Here is a 17,908-nt window from a genome sequence, read left to right as displayed (position 1 = left end):
TGTACGACAGTGAGATCGCCGCACATCTCGTATAGCTCGTCATTATAGCGGCTCCTCCATTGTCCTTCCACACAAACGGGGCCAAGTATCCTTCTGAGCATCTTCCTCTCGAACGCGGCTAAGAGGGCTTCGTCAGATTTGGACAGTGTCCATGTCTCAAAGGCGTATGTGAGTACTGGTACTATATAGGTACTATATAGTCCCAGCTTCGTCCGTCGCGACAGGTTCTTGGAGGTGAACTGCTTTTTCAGGCTGTAGAATGACCGGTTGGCAGCCAGCATCCTTGCGCGCAACTCAGCTTCCATGCTGTTGTCATTGCTGACCTTTGACCCAAGATAGGTGAATTGTGGGACGACTTCAAAAGTGCGTTCACCTATCTGCACGTCACGCCTACGTAGATTCTGATTATTTGTTGGTGGGCCCGCTGATGTTGCCACCATCAGTTTGGTCTTTGCCTCGTTTATCTGCAATCCGAGGCTCTCTGCCGCCTGCTCGATCCCTTGATAGGCTTCTGCTACATAGGAGAGCCGCAGACCAATGATGTCTATATCATCCGTAATCTATCATGCCTAAAAACGCTCTTCTGTCCACTGGTCAGATCATTGCTTGAGAACTGCTCGGAATATGGTGGCCATCAGCTGCCCGCCCCCTGGCCCGTTTGGAGTCGATTCAGCGCAAATTCACGTGGTTCGCTTTGCGCTCCTGGAGTGGATTATTACGGTCGATGTGCGCTGCTAGGTATCGAGTCACCGAAGCAACATAATTGTAACGCCCAGAGGTTATTTGTCGTTGGACTGCTGGACAACTCCATTGACTGTCCGGCGCTACTCTCCAGTCTCAACTTTTACGTCCCATCGCGATCGCTCCGCACTAGATCGTTACTCGACGTAGAGGATCGTAGACTTACTTTGTGTTAACTTATTTTTTACTGCGTTTAAGTTCATGTTAAAAGTTTTGTTTTACCTTATTGCAACCCGCTTGAAGAGGACCACATACGGGCCGTTGAATTTAACTAATAAAATAATTTGGTCTCCTTCGGCAAGGATATACATTGACCGTTTGGAGCGTGTGCAAAGGTCTTTCCCGAAGAATGCCTGAGCACTCTTGGTGTACGACACTCTGCATTGCCTCCTTATGGAGACAGATGTCGGTTGCTCGGTTTGCAGTCCCTCGATGTTCGAGGGTCAAGCGCACAAAGCGTCTTCATAGTCTTCAATCCTTCTTAACCATATTGATGCCCCTACGTTGCTCTCGTCAATCCCTGTCTACGCCCCCATCCGTTCCCTCCGTACCAGTTCCTCTTTATTCATCGGTCTCCGTCGTACTGCAGTGGAACGGACTGACTCATTGCTGCGTGCTATCCGTACATTCAATGAATCATCCTACCTTTTTGATTTCTACATCTCCCCCTCCGCTTTCCGTTCTGGTTTATCTGGTACTCTCTATCGTCCCCTCCCTTCCTCTGGATTATGTATAGGCGATCAGTTTAGATTAGGGATTAGTATTTAAGACAACCATTGTGTACAGCCTCGTTGCGAACAAATAAACAGTAAAACATTAACATTATATAGTATGCACATGTACATGACGCTATGTATTTATTTTATTCACACATTGTTGTTGAAGTACACAAGTTTTATTGTTTTGTTCAAACTACGGTTGCCCCTGTACTTGCTGATCGGTGTATTGCACCAATCCTAATCCACACGAGTGGCTCAAAGTATATGTTGGCTTTTGTTTTTCAAAATGTGTCCATGTCCTTCAACCTGTCACTGGGAAAATGTTCAAGAAAATCTGTTCTACGGCAATTGACAGCACACGTACGAGGGAAATGATGGGTATTATTGGACTGGGCATGCGTTATACATTGGAACCAGTGATTTCGCTCCTCATACGGTACTGTTCGGTTAGTAGACGATCATTACAAGTATAGTTCAATTAGACCATTTGTCATCAGCGCTACACATTCGAGCCCGTACACGTGCGTTCGTATTTAAAATGCCTATCGTGTTTCATTCTCCCTAGTGATTATAGTTCTCGCACAAGTCTATAAATGCTGATGCTCTAGTACAATTGTTCGTTCGTGTTCTATCATACAGTCCCTATCATGCATCTTCTTTCTGTCCTAGAAACAATCCGCACCTTCAGGTGCCACTAAAACTCGACTCATCATTTGACTATAGCCTCTTCGACTGGTAACATGTGTTGTGTGTCTTTTCTGTTGCTGCTATTTGGTTTTGGTTTTTAATTGCACATTGCTTAGGCAAGAATAAAATCTCTGATTCGATACAATTTATTAACATTGATATATATATATAGTTATGTATATGTGTTTTGGTTGTGTATGTGTATAAATATAGAAGTTTATTTTATCATTTCAAAGTGTATATATATATTGATCATCATGCACTGTTACTCTAACATGCTACAGTAACTTTGTTCAAGTTATCAGTTTGTTCGTTTTGTTTTACATGACCGGATTCGGATCCATCATGAAAGGATTGGGAGAATGTAATAATAACAATAATAGTATAGAGAAGAAGTTTAAAGTGTAAAATATTGGCATTGTTTGATAACAGTTTTAGAAGTAGGAGTAAGTTATTGGATGCTGCAGTAGCAATCCCATTCAATGAAGACGACGAATTGATTGGAATGAAATGTAAAACCTTAGGCCTTGAATGGACAGGGAGCATCGGCAAAGCTTCATAGATTGCTTCAGGCTAAAACGTACGACTAAAAACACTGATCTGAAATGTTAGGTACTGGATATTGGGCAAGGAACGGGATATCAATGTGAGCGGCATCTGCAACACTTTTCAAGGGTTTAGGCTTATTCTCCCTGTAACGACGAGGGGAAGGGAAATTAGCACATCTCACAATATGTTTGGCGGTAAATATGTTGCAAATATTCCTTACCGATTTCTTCAAATTGTTGTGAGCCTGCGGCTGTACCGCTTTTTCCAAATATACCACCCCAATAGCTGGGCCTTCGCCGCTAATCGATGGCTGCAGGGAGACACCATTAATAGGCCCATCCTCCAAGAAGAGAGGATTCTTCACCTCCATTTCACCGGTCTGTGTAATGTAAAGCAATGTGGATCAAAAACTTACTCTCAGCCTTCAAATATAGGCGCTTGCTTACCGGTGCCAACCCAGGACATTCGTAGACGGTGTAGTCACCTTCCTCGTTCTCATCCTCGCTCGGCTGTTCCGAGTGGGCCGCACTGCGCGTCGTATTTTCCATTGCGATTATTTGTTGCTTCTGATGCTGGTAGTGGTACATTTGCGCATTCTGTGCGAGCTTTCGATCGCCTGCGGTGGCCGCTGCCACTCCGATACCTGCGGCCGAGTCCCGGTTTGGTCCCGTTACACCGTACGCCGGATACTCAACGTCCGCTGCCGCTTTGGTCCTTTTGTGAAGGCTGTTTGTGCGTGATCGAAAATAAAATACATTTACAATACAAATCGTGCAGAATACAGTGCAGAGTGTGGCCTGGGGAGCGCAATCAAACACTTACGTGTACCATCCGAAACCTATCGAAATAAGGGCTACCGTAATGGCTGCACTGATACCAGCGATCAGTGCAATAAGATACATGCCCAATCCGGTGCCGATCTCGATCGGTTGCTGCACGACGCCGTTGGAGCTGCTCCGATCCGACGCGGTAGTAGATAGGGTCGTCAGTGTTCCATTCTTGAATGGTTTGCGCCCGTTCGTACCCTTTCCAATCTTGGGACGTATCGGAGGTGGTGGTGGTGGATGGCGGTAGTCCTCAATCGGCTTCTGGGCGGCGACGCTTTCACCGCCCGGTGCCAACACGGAATGACCATCGTTCAGTCCAGTTCCGAGCCGTTCCGTGCTGTCGTAGGGAGACGGTCCATCGCCACCGTCACCCAGCGCACCGCCGAGCTCATCGAGGTCCGATTCACGGCCCAGGCCAGTAGTTTGGTCGTAGAATCGAGGATCGCTGGGACCAACGGCAAAGTTAATCGGTTCGCTTGAGTCAATCTGATTGTTTAGCGGCAACTGGTACGTGTACGTTGGTCGATACTCGTCCGACAGTTCGCCAGTGCCAAGATACGAAGGGGCCGGTATGCTTTTGCTTCCTGCCGCCTGCAGTCGCTGCAGATGCTCGAGAAAGCGGCGACGCGCCTGTTCCTCGATGAAAATGTTGATCGTTTTCACCAGATTGTCCCTCGTATCGTGTCCATCTGTAAGTGGAAGGAGGGCGGGAAAGGTTAATGTGTAAAGATAAGGGTGGGAGTTGTTAACAGGGGTAAACAAGAATGCTTTAAATCACCTTTTGATGTCCACGACACTGGGGTCATCGGGTGCAATCGACGATGGTAGCCTGTGTAGAAATGGATGCAGTTTAGCATATTGCATTTTTTCAATCAATGTACATATGCAATACATTATCCCGTGTAATCAATGCGTTTTGCGTGGATCATTTACGATGCTATTAATTGCTTTGAATGTACATTATTTAAGCCATACGTCAATGCATTCTGATTTTACCACCAACGTTTTGCTGACAGGGAAGCTTCTGTACTATTATTCTATTGAACAAATCAATAAGCTAACTCCTGATAACGATCACATTGAACACAAAGCAATACATGTGGGGAGAAGCAACAAGTTCGAATCACTAAGAAAATAGTACGAATATGGAAGAGAGATTGGTGATGGCTTCACACAGGATTTGCTTTGTTCACTTTGTTTAGATCACACACGTATGTGTGTATCGCTGTATCGATCGATGAGCGTTTTTAAGTTTCATTTGTTGTTTTTTTTTCTTATTATTGCCAGCAGAAAACTTCAAACTGCACACTAAACTTTGCACAATTAATTGCTTGCTTACCTGAGATATAGTCATTGTCAGAGGTGACGATTGGTAGCACCAAGAAGATGTTCCATATTGCAATGTAGGACAAACGAATGCTGCGAAAGGTCATTTTTACTTGCACCCACGGCTTCCGTCCGGGAGGGGAAGAGATGAAATATGCTGCCAAACAAAATTGAATGCTACAAATGTATGCTTTTGCAGCAAAAATGAGCCACACACGCCACAACCACCTAACGCAGCAAACACCTAACGATGGTTCTATTTGCGCGAGTTGTGCGGGCCCTTCTCCAGAAGCTCGCCCAACACACTCGATGGCCCACTGCTGCTGGTGCGGACTTACCTATCGACCCGTGTGTGCCCCGTGTGGTGTGCTGCTAATGGTGCACCGTTTTGTTATCAGTGTTCCGCTCAATCCGGTACACTACAGTGCATGAACGGCATTATTTCACAAAGCTACGTTTTTACTTTACAAATACACCAGCACACCGATGCCTGCGGGGCGTTCGAAAGACGTTTGGTGCATGCTGCTTACCGCTTGTGCTGCTTTCTCACAATACCGTATGCTGCAAAAATGCAAAATTGATGAGTGGTAGCAAATTTTCTTTCTCTTCCGTATGCTCTGCACACCTTCGGAATGCTATTGATAGAAACATACATCTTCAAACAAGCTTTCCGTCCATGGGTGACATGAAAATGTTGCGCAGGCGCCGTCCATCGGCCACAAGCGACGTCAAATACGATACATTAATTTCATTCATGCCCAGCAGTGGTTTTGTATGTGTGTTTCTGTATTTTTTTTTTTTTGTGAATTTTACTTAATTCATATCAAATACTGTAGGGAGTTGCATGATTGCCATTTTGCACAGGGCTGGCCATAATTGTATGTACCGATGCCCTCATCATATCAGTAAGCAGTTACATTTTTTTATTTGTCGTTATTTGCTTCTAATATTCCCATTAATATTGCAATACTTATTATTATTATCATTATTAATTATTTAATTCAACTGGCACAGTGACATAATTGAAGATTTTCAAAATAATGCCGTTGCACTATAGCAGCAATTATTACAAAAGTGATAGTAATACTCGCAGCATTACATTAGCCATGGCAGAAGCCGGAATCTATCTTTGAACTGCTCTGAAGATATCCCCAGTGCCGGATTTAGGATATCAGGGGCCCTAGCCGGTAAGACGAATTGAGGCCACCTACAGATGATGAGCAGGGAGGGGGGAGGGGAGGGGTGGGGATGCCATGGGGCCCTAACGATCATCGGCCACATGCCCTTCTATAACTGTTGCTGACTGCGGGGGAGGGGGGGGGAATGATTCGCCATCCTCGGGGCCCCAACGTCCATCCTGTAAGGAGTCCTAAGAACTAGTACTCTGCCAATTTTTGTAATTAATTACTTACTTACTTATCCGGGCTTTGCGGTCTTGGTCTGCCTCAGGAGAAACCGCTCAGGGTCTCGCGCCTTCGCCTGCCAGTCCCAGCCTTCATGGCGGACGCCTCCACGCCATATTTCTAGCGGCCGAGATGGTGCAAGCATGTTGATACGGGACAACAGAGACAGTGAGCCGATGGCACCGTTGAGAAGACCACCGATTAAAAGGCACTGTGCGTTATGTCTCTTTACGGCAAGAGGCTCAATGGCAAGAAGACGGCACCATGCAGTATATTTATTTATTTATTTATTTATTTAGATACAAATATCTGCCTCAGAGGGCTAAATATAGGGAAACTTACTGACTAAAACTTAAAATTAATGATAACAAACAAATACTTAAATCTAACTAGACAAACATATACTAGACAGCAAGCAATTTGCGACCCAGCCAACACAAGTAAGATGAAAGAATTAGGATGGGGAAACAAAAAGGGAGTCAAAGAACTGAAGGAAGAGGGGGCGAAGGAATTGAGGGGGAATATGAAAATCAAACACACTAGAGGCACTGTTGAAGCGATGGAGGGATCGAAAAAACGGATCATTGGTGCCATAAAGCGTTCTTCTCGACGGGATTTGAAGGAAATCGCGGCGTCGAAGAAAGCGAGCAGGCGCTTACAGCGGTATTCTGTTAAGTAGTGAAGGACAATCAATCTCGTTCCAAAGCAAACCGCTGATGAGCAAAGCTTGAGAAGCAGAGCGACGACCGTGCAGGGTCATCAATCCAAGCATACGACACCGGACTTCATAAGGGGGAAGAGAAGCACCCGATTGGCCTAAAAGACGCCTAATGGCAATACGGGTGAATCTGCGTTGAACACTTGCAACCCTTTCAATCCATACCGAGCTGACTGGGCACCACACAATGCTAGCGTATTTTAAAATAGGGCGGAATAAGCTACAGAAAAGGGCTTTAAGGCATATAGGGTCACGCACATCATTTGCCATAGCACAAATCATTCCTAGTACATTATTGGCATGGTTAATTCTTCTTCTTTGGCTCAACAACCGTTGTCGGTCAAGGCCTGCCTGTACCACTTGTGGGTTTGGCTTTCAGTGACTAATTTATTTCCTCCCATAGCAGGATGATAGTCAATCCTACGTATGGCGGCACGGTCTATTTGGGGATTGAACCCATGATGGGCATGTTGTTAAGTCGTACGAGCTGACGACTGTACTACGAGACCGGCTTGGCATGGTTAATGGTGCGCTCAATATGTTGATTGAATGACAGCTTTACAACAAGGAGAACCCCAAGATCACGAATGACATTAACACGATTTAATGAATAATTATGAGACAACACATTTGAGCTCCGAGAGAAAGATATACAAGCACATTTATCGATACACAGCGAGAGAAAGTTTGCAGAACACCAAAAGGAGAAGGAGTCTAACAGACATTGAAGAGAGACACATGAATTAGAGTCAGTGATAGGACAAAATATTTTTAAATCATCTGCAAACATTAGGAAGGAATCGGATGGAAGAACAAATAAAATAAAACAAATAAAATAAAAAGTAAAGGACTCAAGACACTACCCTGGGGTACACCCGACGAACAATGAAACTCATAAGAAAAACCGTCATTCAATTTAACACAGCAAAATCGATTCGATAGAAATGATTGTAGCCATTCAAGAAAGAAATGAGAGAAACCAAGTTTCTTGAATTTAGCAATGAGCAGAGAATGGGGGATTTTATCAAACGCAGCTTTGAAATCAGTATACACAGCATCAACCTGTATGCCAGAGTCCAGATTTGAGAGAGCTGAGGAAATAAATTCCATAAGATTAGTAGTGGTGGAGCGGCCAGCCATAAAGCCGTGCTGATTTGGAATGATCCACGATTTCACCATTTCCATAAGAGGTAAACGAATCACAGATTCAAAGACTTTGCTGAACGCAGATAAAATAGATATGCTACGATAATTAGAGATACAACCACGATCGCCCTTTTTAAAAACTGGCCCAATCCATGCTTGTTTCCAAATATTCGGAAAAGTAGCCGTGGACAAAGAAAGATTAAAAAGGAAAGAAACAGGAAGGGCTAGTGCTTCACGACAATGAAAGAGTAAAGCAGCAGGAATACCATCAGGACCCGGCACGAAGAATGGTTTAAGGTTACATAACGCACGTAAAACAGAAGCAGTGCTTACAGAAACAAATTCAACATTCAGGACATTCAGAGGGGTGAATGAAAGACTGGCCTCAAAGCTTGCAGAGTTATTTAAACCATTTTCATAGACACTCGAGAAATGATCAGCAAAAAGCGAACGAATGTCATTTGGGCACGTAGCAAGCACATCACCAAGTGACATACTAGTAGGGAGGCCGTTATTGTTTCTCATAGAGTTTATGTAATTCCAAAACGCTCTAGGGTTTGAACGGAAACAAGATTGAAGACGCAAAACATATAATTTATGGTGATATCTGTTATATGATCTGTAAGCGGATGCTGCATATTTAAATAACCTACGCGTGTACGGTAAACGCCAAGTCCGGTAAGCACACTAAAGCTCACTAAATAGATCCTGCTTAAGACGGAGAAGCAGATCCGCTCTTATCGAGTTAATGGCGTTTCCTAGAGACGAGAAAATGCCATCCATTGAATTAACCAAGGCGGCCTCAATCTCGGGAAACAATACAGGATTTTCGATTTACGCAAGGCGTCACATTGTTTGCACAGCCAGCACAGACCACAATCTGCCAACAATTCACTTAACGTGGATTCCGAGACACCGGCACAGTGAGCATGGAACAAACGGCCACACACCCCCGAACACGACAAATGTAATGGTTTACCATTTGGATTACATGATATACTGGAAAGCAGGCACACAACGAGTGATATCGCAAAGCCCAAAGTTGTGCAAAAGTCACAAGCGATAAAGTATCAACCAGCCACAGGACGATTAATTAAGCCGCGTTTAAATACTAGGATAAGCAGGAGCGATCAAACCACGTCTGTCCGTCACCAAGTGGAGTGAGAGAGTGATGTGATGGAAGATTGGCACGGTCGCGTCAGGGCAGAAAGCGTAGAGCATAGCGAATAAATTTGCGCTGAATAGTTTTAGATCCGATCAATAGTATTAGCAGTAGTACGACACCAGAGCACGCTCGCATATTATAGCACCGGACGAAGAGATGCTGCAGTAGACGGCTTAGATGCATACCGGATTGCGAAATTTTTTGGTCGTTCTGAAAATCTTTTAGCAATGACATCATCAATATGCTCTTTGGAAATGAAATTTGCGTCAAGCATAACACCAAGGACTTTGACAAATACTTCCCTTTTGACAGCAGTATCCTATATGTAGTAGATTGCTGAAAGCGGGTTCCTCCCTCGGAAGAATGAAATACCGCTGCTATTTTGGATACACACCGTCAGGCCAATGCGTTTGCACAAGGAACAGATTAAATCAAGGCATTGTTGAAGAAACCCGTATTATGATGGCTGGCGAACGTCGAATAACAATAATGCAATTTGTTTTTATAAATTAGGTTGATTTATTAGAAGCATACTATAGCAACGATTAGTGTCGATCAATAAGCTGGTAGAGGTATAGTGTAAAGCTTTGAATGTTTGTCAGAAATTGAATGAATATTTCTGAATCAAAAGAAATTTAATCCGTCACCCGTTGAAATGCAGCCATCTAGACAATGTGTTTGATACCGGATACCGGCGCGCTGTTATTGTTTTTACAGGGACAATTTTTAACAATTTTCATCGTTGTTACCGCAGTTTTATTTTCACTACTTCTATTTGTTAAAATTACGTGGCATGATGATAAAATGGATCGACCCTGCCGTTTATTTCTACTAACCGTTCAAATAGTTTCAATTGTTCCGATTGCGTCGGACGCTTCGAACGTCTCGTTCGTTTCAAACTGCCGTATCAATCATACAGTCCTGACCAAACCTAGCAGGATCATTTAAAAAAATATATTTCCGATTGATTCGTTTGAGGAGTGGAACGATTTTACTATGCTCGCGTGGCAACGCGCATAACTAGCTAAAATGTCTGAAATCAACCTCCTCGTCCTGGCGCTCTTGATTGCCCTGAACCCACAGTCCGCTGTAAACCGTCTTGGGTGGTGGCACTGTAAGGCCCGGATCTATGAACATGTTGCGGCAACATATGTTCAATGGCATCATCCAAAATACATCGGACAAAGTATGATAACTAGTGTTGGGTAAAGTAGCACAATTCAGTGTGCTGTGCGCACATGCACACTGCCCTAAGTGTGCTGTGCGCACAGTGCGCACTTCGAACCTGTTCGGAAGTAAGTAGATACGTAAAAGTTTGTACTGGATGCCCGCAGGACATCAAGGCGAAACACTTGTTTAGACGTTGTTGCTAATCATCTGTAAACACAAATGAGTTCCTTTTCTAAGTATATCAACGATTCCGTGGAGCTGTTTGAGTGGCGTGGAGCAGGTCCTGTATGCAGATTGTCTTACCTGTCCAACTTCTGATGCGGTGATTCTATCCTGACATTGCTGTACTGCTGGCTTATAGGATCCTCTCTGAAGAGGAGATTACCCAGACTGAATACTTTATAGGTGCTGTTCAACACCCTTCTTGCATATGGGGTAGGTGATTCCAATGCACAGTGGAAGCAGCCCATACAAACACCGGGATAAAAATATGATGTTAGTGTAGAATCCACTGTTTATTCCGTCGCTTATCCAACACTTGTACAATTCGCCGCTGAAGCACACACGTCCGTTGCGCTCGATCGCTCACGCTCGTCTGCCCCGTTAGCTCTGTCTCCGAACTATCTCCTGTCAAGTACGTCTCGATCTCCCTCTCTCTATATCCTCTCTCTCTATTCATATTCCTACATCCCTTCCCTATCCGCAAATGTGAAATGAAAATCATGTGAAAAAAATCTATTCTATGATGTTTTGCGTAAAGTCCACTATGCATCGCTTTCACTTAATTTGAGTGCAACTTATTACTACTAGTTCCAGTCCGGGCCGTCCTTCATCTATACCGCCGATATTTGATTTAGTTTTTCTCTCTCTTTTCCTTGTGGGTCAAATCTAGAACGAGAAAAAGGATTTATTGGTATCTGGATGGAAGTTTAGTCGTTCTTTTTGGGCGTGAATGTTCGCCCAAATTGTTATCCTGATTTTGTCTGCTCTGAGTAGGAGTACTGCTTGTGGGAGTTTCTCCTAGCATCGATGTTCCACTATGTTGATATTTATTATCCGCGTAATCCTTTTTTGGATGTATCTTCTTTAAATGGGACACTGGTCTTCGGAATTTGATGCCCTGTTCGTTGACTATTATTGTGTCATTCCCCGAGTGTTTTAGGACAATGTATTCATCATTGCGGAACTTGGGTGCACATTTGTCAGGTTCGTAGTTCTTTATGAGAACTTTGTCACCGATGACGATGTTGGAAGGTCTTGCATGCCTTCGATTGTCTGCATAGATTTTCCCTATTTGTTTCTTAATAGCGTCTTCGTCTTTTGTTGCCTCGTCCCGATTCCAGAAGGGTTCAGTTCTGAGCGATGGTAGCAAGTCTTTCACGGGTCTATTTGTTAATAGTTCTAGTGGGGCTTTACCTGTTATGGTATGCGGTGTTGTATTATACGAGTAAACATATTGTTTAATGTCCTCTCTCCAGTCGGTTTTCTGTGATTTGGCTATACGTAGGGATCTTAAGATGCCGCGGTTCGCTCTTTCAACGAGGCCATTCATTTGAGGCCAGTACGGAATTGTGTGTACGAGGCGAATATTCTTTTTTGTACAGTAATTTTTAAATTCTTCACTAGCGAATGGAGGGCCATTATCACAACGGATTGTCTCTGGGTATGTGTGTTCCGAAAATACTGATTCTAGCGCTTCTATAGTTTTTACTGCATTTGTTAGCTTCATCTCGATTACTTTTGTAAAGCGGCTATAGTAGTCAATGACTACAAGAAATGTAGCGAACTCTTTCGCGGAGAAAAAATCGATGGCGAGGTCTTGCCACGCTCGGTCAGGCATTTCTTTCCTTAGCATAGGTTCGGCTGGAGTTTGGGAACTAACGGCAGTGCAACCCGCGCATTCTTGGATTCGTTCGGTGACATCACGGTCCATGTAAGGCCACTAAACATTTTCCCTAAGGTATCGACGCATACTCACGACTCCAGGATGTCCTCTATGTGCTATGTCCAGGGCCTTTTTACGCAGGATGACAGGAAGAACTATCCTGTCGTTTCTAACTACGATGCCATTGATCACGCCTAACTCTTTAGAGAATGCTTGGTATCTAACAAGCGTTGGAGGCCAGTTATTGTTCTCTATAGCTTGCATAACATCTTTCAATGTATTATCGCAGAGTGTTGCTTCTCGGATTTCTTTTAAGGTAATTGCTGACGCCCCTTCGCTAATATTGCAAAGGTAGTGTTCTGAATCCTCGTCAAACGGTTTTTCTGTGTCTGGAGATTGGAAGCATAAACGGGATAAACTATCAGCTATATTAATTTTGCCGGGAATGTATTTCACATGAAATTTGTACGGTTGTAAGCGAAGTGCCCACCCTTCAGCTCTCGAGCACGCTCTTTTCCCATCTTGATATTTCCCTTCGAATATGTACTCAAGGCTTTTATGGTCTGAAAATATTGTGAATTCTGTGCCAAATAGGTATAGATAAATTCTTTCTACGGCCCACACTACTGCTAAGGCTTCTCGCTGAGTTTGGGGGTAAACTCTTTCAGTTTTTGTAAGTACTTTGGACGCGAAGCTTATTATTCGGGGTATATTCGAAGGGTTTCTTTGACATAGTACTGCTCCAAGTCCCACAGGTGAAGCATCAACGTAAAGTTCTATCGAGTCCTTTGGGTCGAAGAAGCCTAACCGATGGACGTTTTCCGAAAGTTCATTTTGAAGGCTAATGAATGCCTCTTTTTGTTCTTTACCGAATATTTCAACGTCTCCTCTTATAAACTGGCGCAAAGGTTCTGAACGAGTGGATAAATCGGGAATAAATTGCCCCACGAAATTTATCAAACCCAAGAAGCTACGAACCTCTTCCTTGGTTGCCGGAGTTCTAAAATTATTTATCGCTTCTATTTTCCCAGTTTGACTAGAATTAAATTATTCTAGTTTGAGGGGCTAATACCGTCAGCACTTACATTGTATCCCAGAATATCGAGGTAATTAGTTTTGAAAACGCATTTCTCTTTGTTGAGGGTCGCGTTGTTTTCCTTTAATATCGACAACACTTCCGATACTCTTCGGTCATGTTCTTCTTCGGTTTCACCTGCGATTATTATGTCGTCAATGTATATGATAACTCCGCTTATGCCCTCCAACATTTGGCACATCACTCTCTGGAATATTTCGGGTGCGCAGTTAATGCCAAACATGAGCCTAGTAAACCTCATGAGCCCTCTACTTGTCATGAATGTAGTTATGCCGCGAGATTTGGGGTGTAACTCTATATGATAGAATGCTGATGTAATGTCCAATTTTGAGAAGAACTTTGACCCTTTTAGTTTGTTCAGAAGCGTGTCGATCATGGGTAACGGGTAGTGTTCCCTTTGTATGGCCTGATTCGGGTATTTCATGTTTATGCAAAGTCTGATGTTGTCCTTCCCTTTTGGGACCACCACCATGGGCGAGATCCATTCTGGTGGGCCTGTAACGGGTTCTATAATTTCTTGTTCCAACATTTCTTGAATTTTTGCATCTACTTTCTCTTCCATAGCCGCTGGAATTCGGAGATAAGCAATTTTTTTTGGAGTAATAGATGTATCAATGCAAAGTTTTACTTGTATGCCTGGAAATTTGGGGAAAGGGTTACACTTGCTATGTAAGCTGTTGACGCTTAGACCGACTTTAAGAATTTTTAGTTCTTCCGCTGTTCGTTTACTTAACAGAGACTTGTGCGCCCCTTTTACTACAAAAAACTCTGCATAAGCTGTTGGTTTTGCTTCATTAACAGAAATGACTGCTTCGAAGATGAGAATGACCTCCAAGGGTTTATGACTGGCGTAAGCAGTTATTTGGCGATCGCAGCCATATTTCTTTTTGTAAATTGTGATGCCAGCAGTAAGAAGGGATTTCCATACGATTTCCGTAACCGTATTGATTGCTGCTCCAGAGTCAATAAGGAATTCTACTGGGTATGTATCAATTTTACAAGTTATTATACAGCTGTCACTGCGATTAGCCTGTGGTGGGGTATAAGTTATTTCCATATAATTAGTGAATTCATCAAGCTTAGTCGTGCCGAAACTCAGGTTAACATATTACTAGGATTCTACTAGCCCTCGTATGATCATTTCTACTTATCCAACTATCTTATCAGATATTCCCCCTCCATCAAGTACTTACGTTATCATGTTGTGCGTTTACCTCTCTTGTAGGACGCGTCTCTCGTGCAGTAGAACGATCCATCTCTCGTATGTTGTTTGTTGATCTTGGTTGCTTCCAAACATAGGGAGAATAAGGCTGTCGTCGTTTGTTGCTGCATTTCCGGGCAAAATGTCCTATCTTTCCACATTCGTTACATCGGGCTTTCCGGGCAAAACAACCGGTGGATTCTCTTGTGTGCTCACGAGATCCGCACCGATCACATTCCGGTGACATTGCGGACGGCCTTTTGTTTCCTGTGCGATCGTGTCTAATGTGTGACACAGACGCTGCTTCGTGCTCATTATTAGAAATTGCTTTCTGCTTTGCAAGGATTTCCCTGTTGAGTGCGAAATTGGCTAATTCGTCCAACTTCATGACATTTTCAAGCCCTTTATCTCGGACTTTAATGTCTCTAGCACCTGCCGTAATTTGATGAAGGATTTCTTTCTCTTCGCGCATTCCGAAATCGCATTTCTTCGCCTGAGTGCGTAGTTTCAGCATGAACCGATTGAAGGGCTCATCTGCCTGCTTAATATTTCTAAACACCTCCAACTCTATGCGTTCGTTTCGTTTTCCTACGAAGAATTTGTTTAGGCGTTTGATGGCGTTGTCAAATTCAGGTGTTTCTTGAGCCGCAAATGGCACCTGCGTCTGTGATGGGATGATCTCGTCCTCAGCTTGGCCTAGGTTGAAATATATGCGTTGAAGATCTCTTCCTCCTCGGGCCAGCATATACACGAATTTCTCATGCTGTGAAAGTGGCCCTTTTAGCTCCAATATTAGGAGAAGAGCTCGCAACCACTCTTCCATTCCGTACGTAAATCAGAACAGTTTACGTCGGAATTGAAGGGTTCTAGCGGAAATTTTTCAGGATCCATCTGGAAAAGCATTGTTAAATATATGTACTGTTGAAACCTTTGGTACGATCGACGTACGATTGTGTTAGGCCATTTATTTGATTATCAAAATTTCAACTAGTTTCATCTCAACAACATTATAGGGGTTAATTGATTACATGGGCTTGTTTCTTAAGCTGAGGTTAAGCCGGTCTCACTATTTCTGTGTTACTTCCATCTCACTTCGACGCTGCGGGTACATCCGGACTCGTCTTGTGCATTTCAATCATGCTGTTCTCACTCGTGAATACTCGTTCTCACTTCTAAATAATCCTTCTCACTTCTACGCTGCGGCTATCGCCGGGCTCGTCTGTTTTACTTTGATAGTACCGGGCTCACTTGTGAGTGAGCTTTCTCACGTCGACGCTACGGCTACCACCGGGCCCGTCCTTTGTGCTTCGGTTGACCCGGACTCACTTCTCGAGAATCGTTTTTTCTGACACTACGGGTACGTTCCACCGGTCTTGTCTTTTGTAGTATTAGTATGATTGTTCTTTTTTTCCACTTGCACGCTACGGGTACCACCGGACTTGTCTCTTGGTGGATTGGTTTTATCTGCTTCTTATTTACCTTCTTCTTTTCCTCGTTTGCTTCGACGCTACGGTTACCACCAGGCTCGTCCTTTGTGCTTCGGTTGAACCGGACTCACTTCTCGAGAAACGTTTTTTTCTCTAACACTACGGGTACGTACCACCGGTCTTGTCTTTTGGAGTATTAGTATCATTGTTTTTTCCACTTGCACGCTACGGGTACCACCGGGCTCGTCTTTTGTGCTTCGGTCATACCGGGCTCACTTCTCGAAATTCGTTACCTTTTTTTCCCCGACGCTACGGCTATCACCGGGCTCGTCTTTTGTGCGCGCTCACATTCACCTATACAAAGCTCACTCAGATCATTTTTTTTTTGCTGCGAGTAATACCGGACTAATCGCATGTGCTACGGCCAAGCCGGTCTCACCATTACGATGTTACTGCTTTCCAAGGCCTTAACTTACCCGTTTGAACAATTTACGAATGCAAAGCAAACTTTCCTAATTTCCGTTTTCCTAGCAACCATTGTCACTTTGTACATGTATACTCTATTTCTAGCCATTTCACCGGTGATTAGGATGATTACGATCATGCGTTACTTACTTTTATACCTCGTCGGGGTTCTATGTATGTGTATATAAAAAAGGAATACCGGCTGCGCCAATTGTAGAATCCACTGTTTATTCCGTCGCTTATCCAACACTTGTACAATTCGCCGCTGAAGCACACACGTCCGTTGCGCTCGATCGCTCACGCTCGTCTGCCCCGTTTGCTCTGTCTCCGAACTATCTCCTGTCAAGTACGTCTCGATCTCCCTCTCTCTATATCCTCTCTCTCTATTCATATTCCTACAGTTAGTAGATCTGAATCTTTTCTATTGAACAAGGATAGTGTTGATGCAAACAGAACAAAGTAAAAAAACTAAGGGCGTCAAACGGTCTGAGCGTCGCAAGAACGGTAGGCAGAACTCTAAATTTCCTTTGTATAATAACGAGCCCCTGCACTCTGTAATGGATCGGATGGGATCCGAAGCCCCCCAAGCGATAATACAGGCTCTCTTATTTCCAACTCCTATTTTGACACGTCCTCGTCGTGCAGAGTGGTAATATGTGCCTCCATATATACTTGGGTGCACGGGGTAGATCCAACCCCTTGGTGAGTATCCCGGGAAACTGGGTGCCTGAACTTCGGGGGGGGGGGGGGGGGGGGGGGGGGGGTAACCCGACGTTAAACAAAACGGCCACGTGAGCGCAGGGCCAGTCACCCAGTCTCATGTAATCAATGACTACGGAAAGCTACAGAAGAATGCGAAACGGACTTCACGATACCGACCCTACGCAATGCCCCTGGACTACGATTAAAATAGGCTCATGGAACGTACGCACTCTTAGCGAAGCCGGAGCCTTGAAACAACTTGACGCGCTAGCCACACTGAGCATGGACCTCGTAGCTCTACAAGATATTCGGTGGCTAGGGAACGGTATGCACAACAGGCATGCTAAGCAATGCTACGACATCTACTACAGCTGCCACGACCGCCACCGCCACGGAACGGGTTTCGCCGTAGGTCCACGGCTGAAACCCGTTATCATTGATTTCAAGGCTACAAACGATAGGCTATGCACCCTGCGCATGCTAGGCAAATTCTTCAATATAAGCCTCATAAACGTTCACGCCCCTACCGAAGAGAAAGAGGAGAAGGACCTGTTTTACGGCCGCCTCGCTAGAACCATAGATGCGTGCCCCGGGCATAACCTCATAACCATCCTGGGGGACTTCAACGCAAAAGTCGGTAGGGAGCCAATGTACCGTTAATACACTGGCTGTCACAGTCTG

General features: G+C 44.2%; 2 protein-coding genes across 7 annotated transcripts; both read right to left on the bottom strand.

Moving 5' to 3' along the window:
* Positions 1-1,563: 1,563 nt before the first annotated feature.
* On the bottom strand, positions 1,564-5,532 carry LOC1279501 (uncharacterized). 5 transcript variants are annotated; one of them, XM_061655902.1, is made up of 8 exons: positions 5,475-5,527; positions 5,188-5,410; positions 4,863-5,006; positions 4,302-4,352; positions 3,519-4,212; positions 3,143-3,422; positions 2,917-3,075; positions 1,564-2,839 (listed from the first exon to the last, which is right to left on the bottom strand). In XM_061655902.1, exons 3-8 carry the CDS (start codon positions 4,954-4,956, stop codon positions 2,831-2,833), a joined length of 1,287 nt encoding a protein of 428 aa, XP_061511886.1. In that variant the 5' UTR covers positions 4,957-5,006; positions 5,188-5,410; positions 5,475-5,527; the 3' UTR covers positions 1,564-2,830. The 5 variants fall into 5 exon arrangements, with proteins under 5 accessions (XP_061511886.1, XP_061511884.1, XP_061511885.1 ...); XM_061655900.1 differs by having other exon boundaries at positions 1,564-3,075; positions 5,475-5,532; XM_061655901.1 differs by having other exon boundaries at positions 5,188-5,490.
* A 5,435-nt stretch (positions 5,533-10,967) lies between these two features.
* LOC133393684 (uncharacterized protein K02A2.6-like) lies at positions 10,968-16,919 on the bottom strand. Of its 2 annotated transcripts, none has more exons than XM_061659640.1 (3): positions 16,676-16,919; positions 14,626-15,524; positions 10,968-12,725 (listed from the first exon to the last, which is right to left on the bottom strand). In XM_061659640.1, exon 3 carries the CDS (start codon positions 12,382-12,384, stop codon positions 11,359-11,361), a length of 1,026 nt encoding a protein of 341 aa, XP_061515624.1. In that variant the 5' UTR covers positions 12,385-12,725; positions 14,626-15,524; positions 16,676-16,919; the 3' UTR covers positions 10,968-11,358. Both variants share the same exon structure in this region, with proteins under 2 accessions (XP_061515624.1, XP_061515625.1).
* Between the last annotated feature and the right edge of the window lie 989 nt (positions 16,920-17,908).

This window comes from Anopheles gambiae, chromosome 3 (genome assembly GCF_943734735.2).
Source record: "Anopheles gambiae chromosome 3, idAnoGambNW_F1_1, whole genome shotgun sequence".
Lineage (NCBI taxonomy): Eukaryota > Metazoa > Arthropoda > Insecta > Diptera > Culicidae > Anopheles > Anopheles gambiae.
The sequence above is the reverse complement of the archived record's forward strand: the minus strand, read 5'-3'. Positions and strand labels throughout refer to the sequence as shown.

Excerpts from the sequence above, each read along its gene's own strand:
- LOC133393684 (XM_061659640.1), bottom strand. The coding sequence starts at position 12,384 with ATGGACCGTGATGTCACCGAACGAATCCAAGAATGCGCGGGTTGCACT.
- LOC1279501 (XM_061655900.1), bottom strand. The coding sequence starts at position 4,956 with ATGACCTTTCGCAGCATTCGTTTGTCCTACATTGCAATATGGAACATC. Across the intron at positions 4,213-4,301 it reads AGTGTCGTGGACATCAAAAG|ATGGACACGATACGAGGGAC; the intron begins GTGATTTAAAGC and ends TTCCACTTACAG. Across the intron at positions 3,076-3,142 it reads AATGTCCTGGGTTGGCACCG|ACCGGTGAAATGGAGGTGAA; the intron begins GTAAGCAAGCGC and ends TACATTACACAG.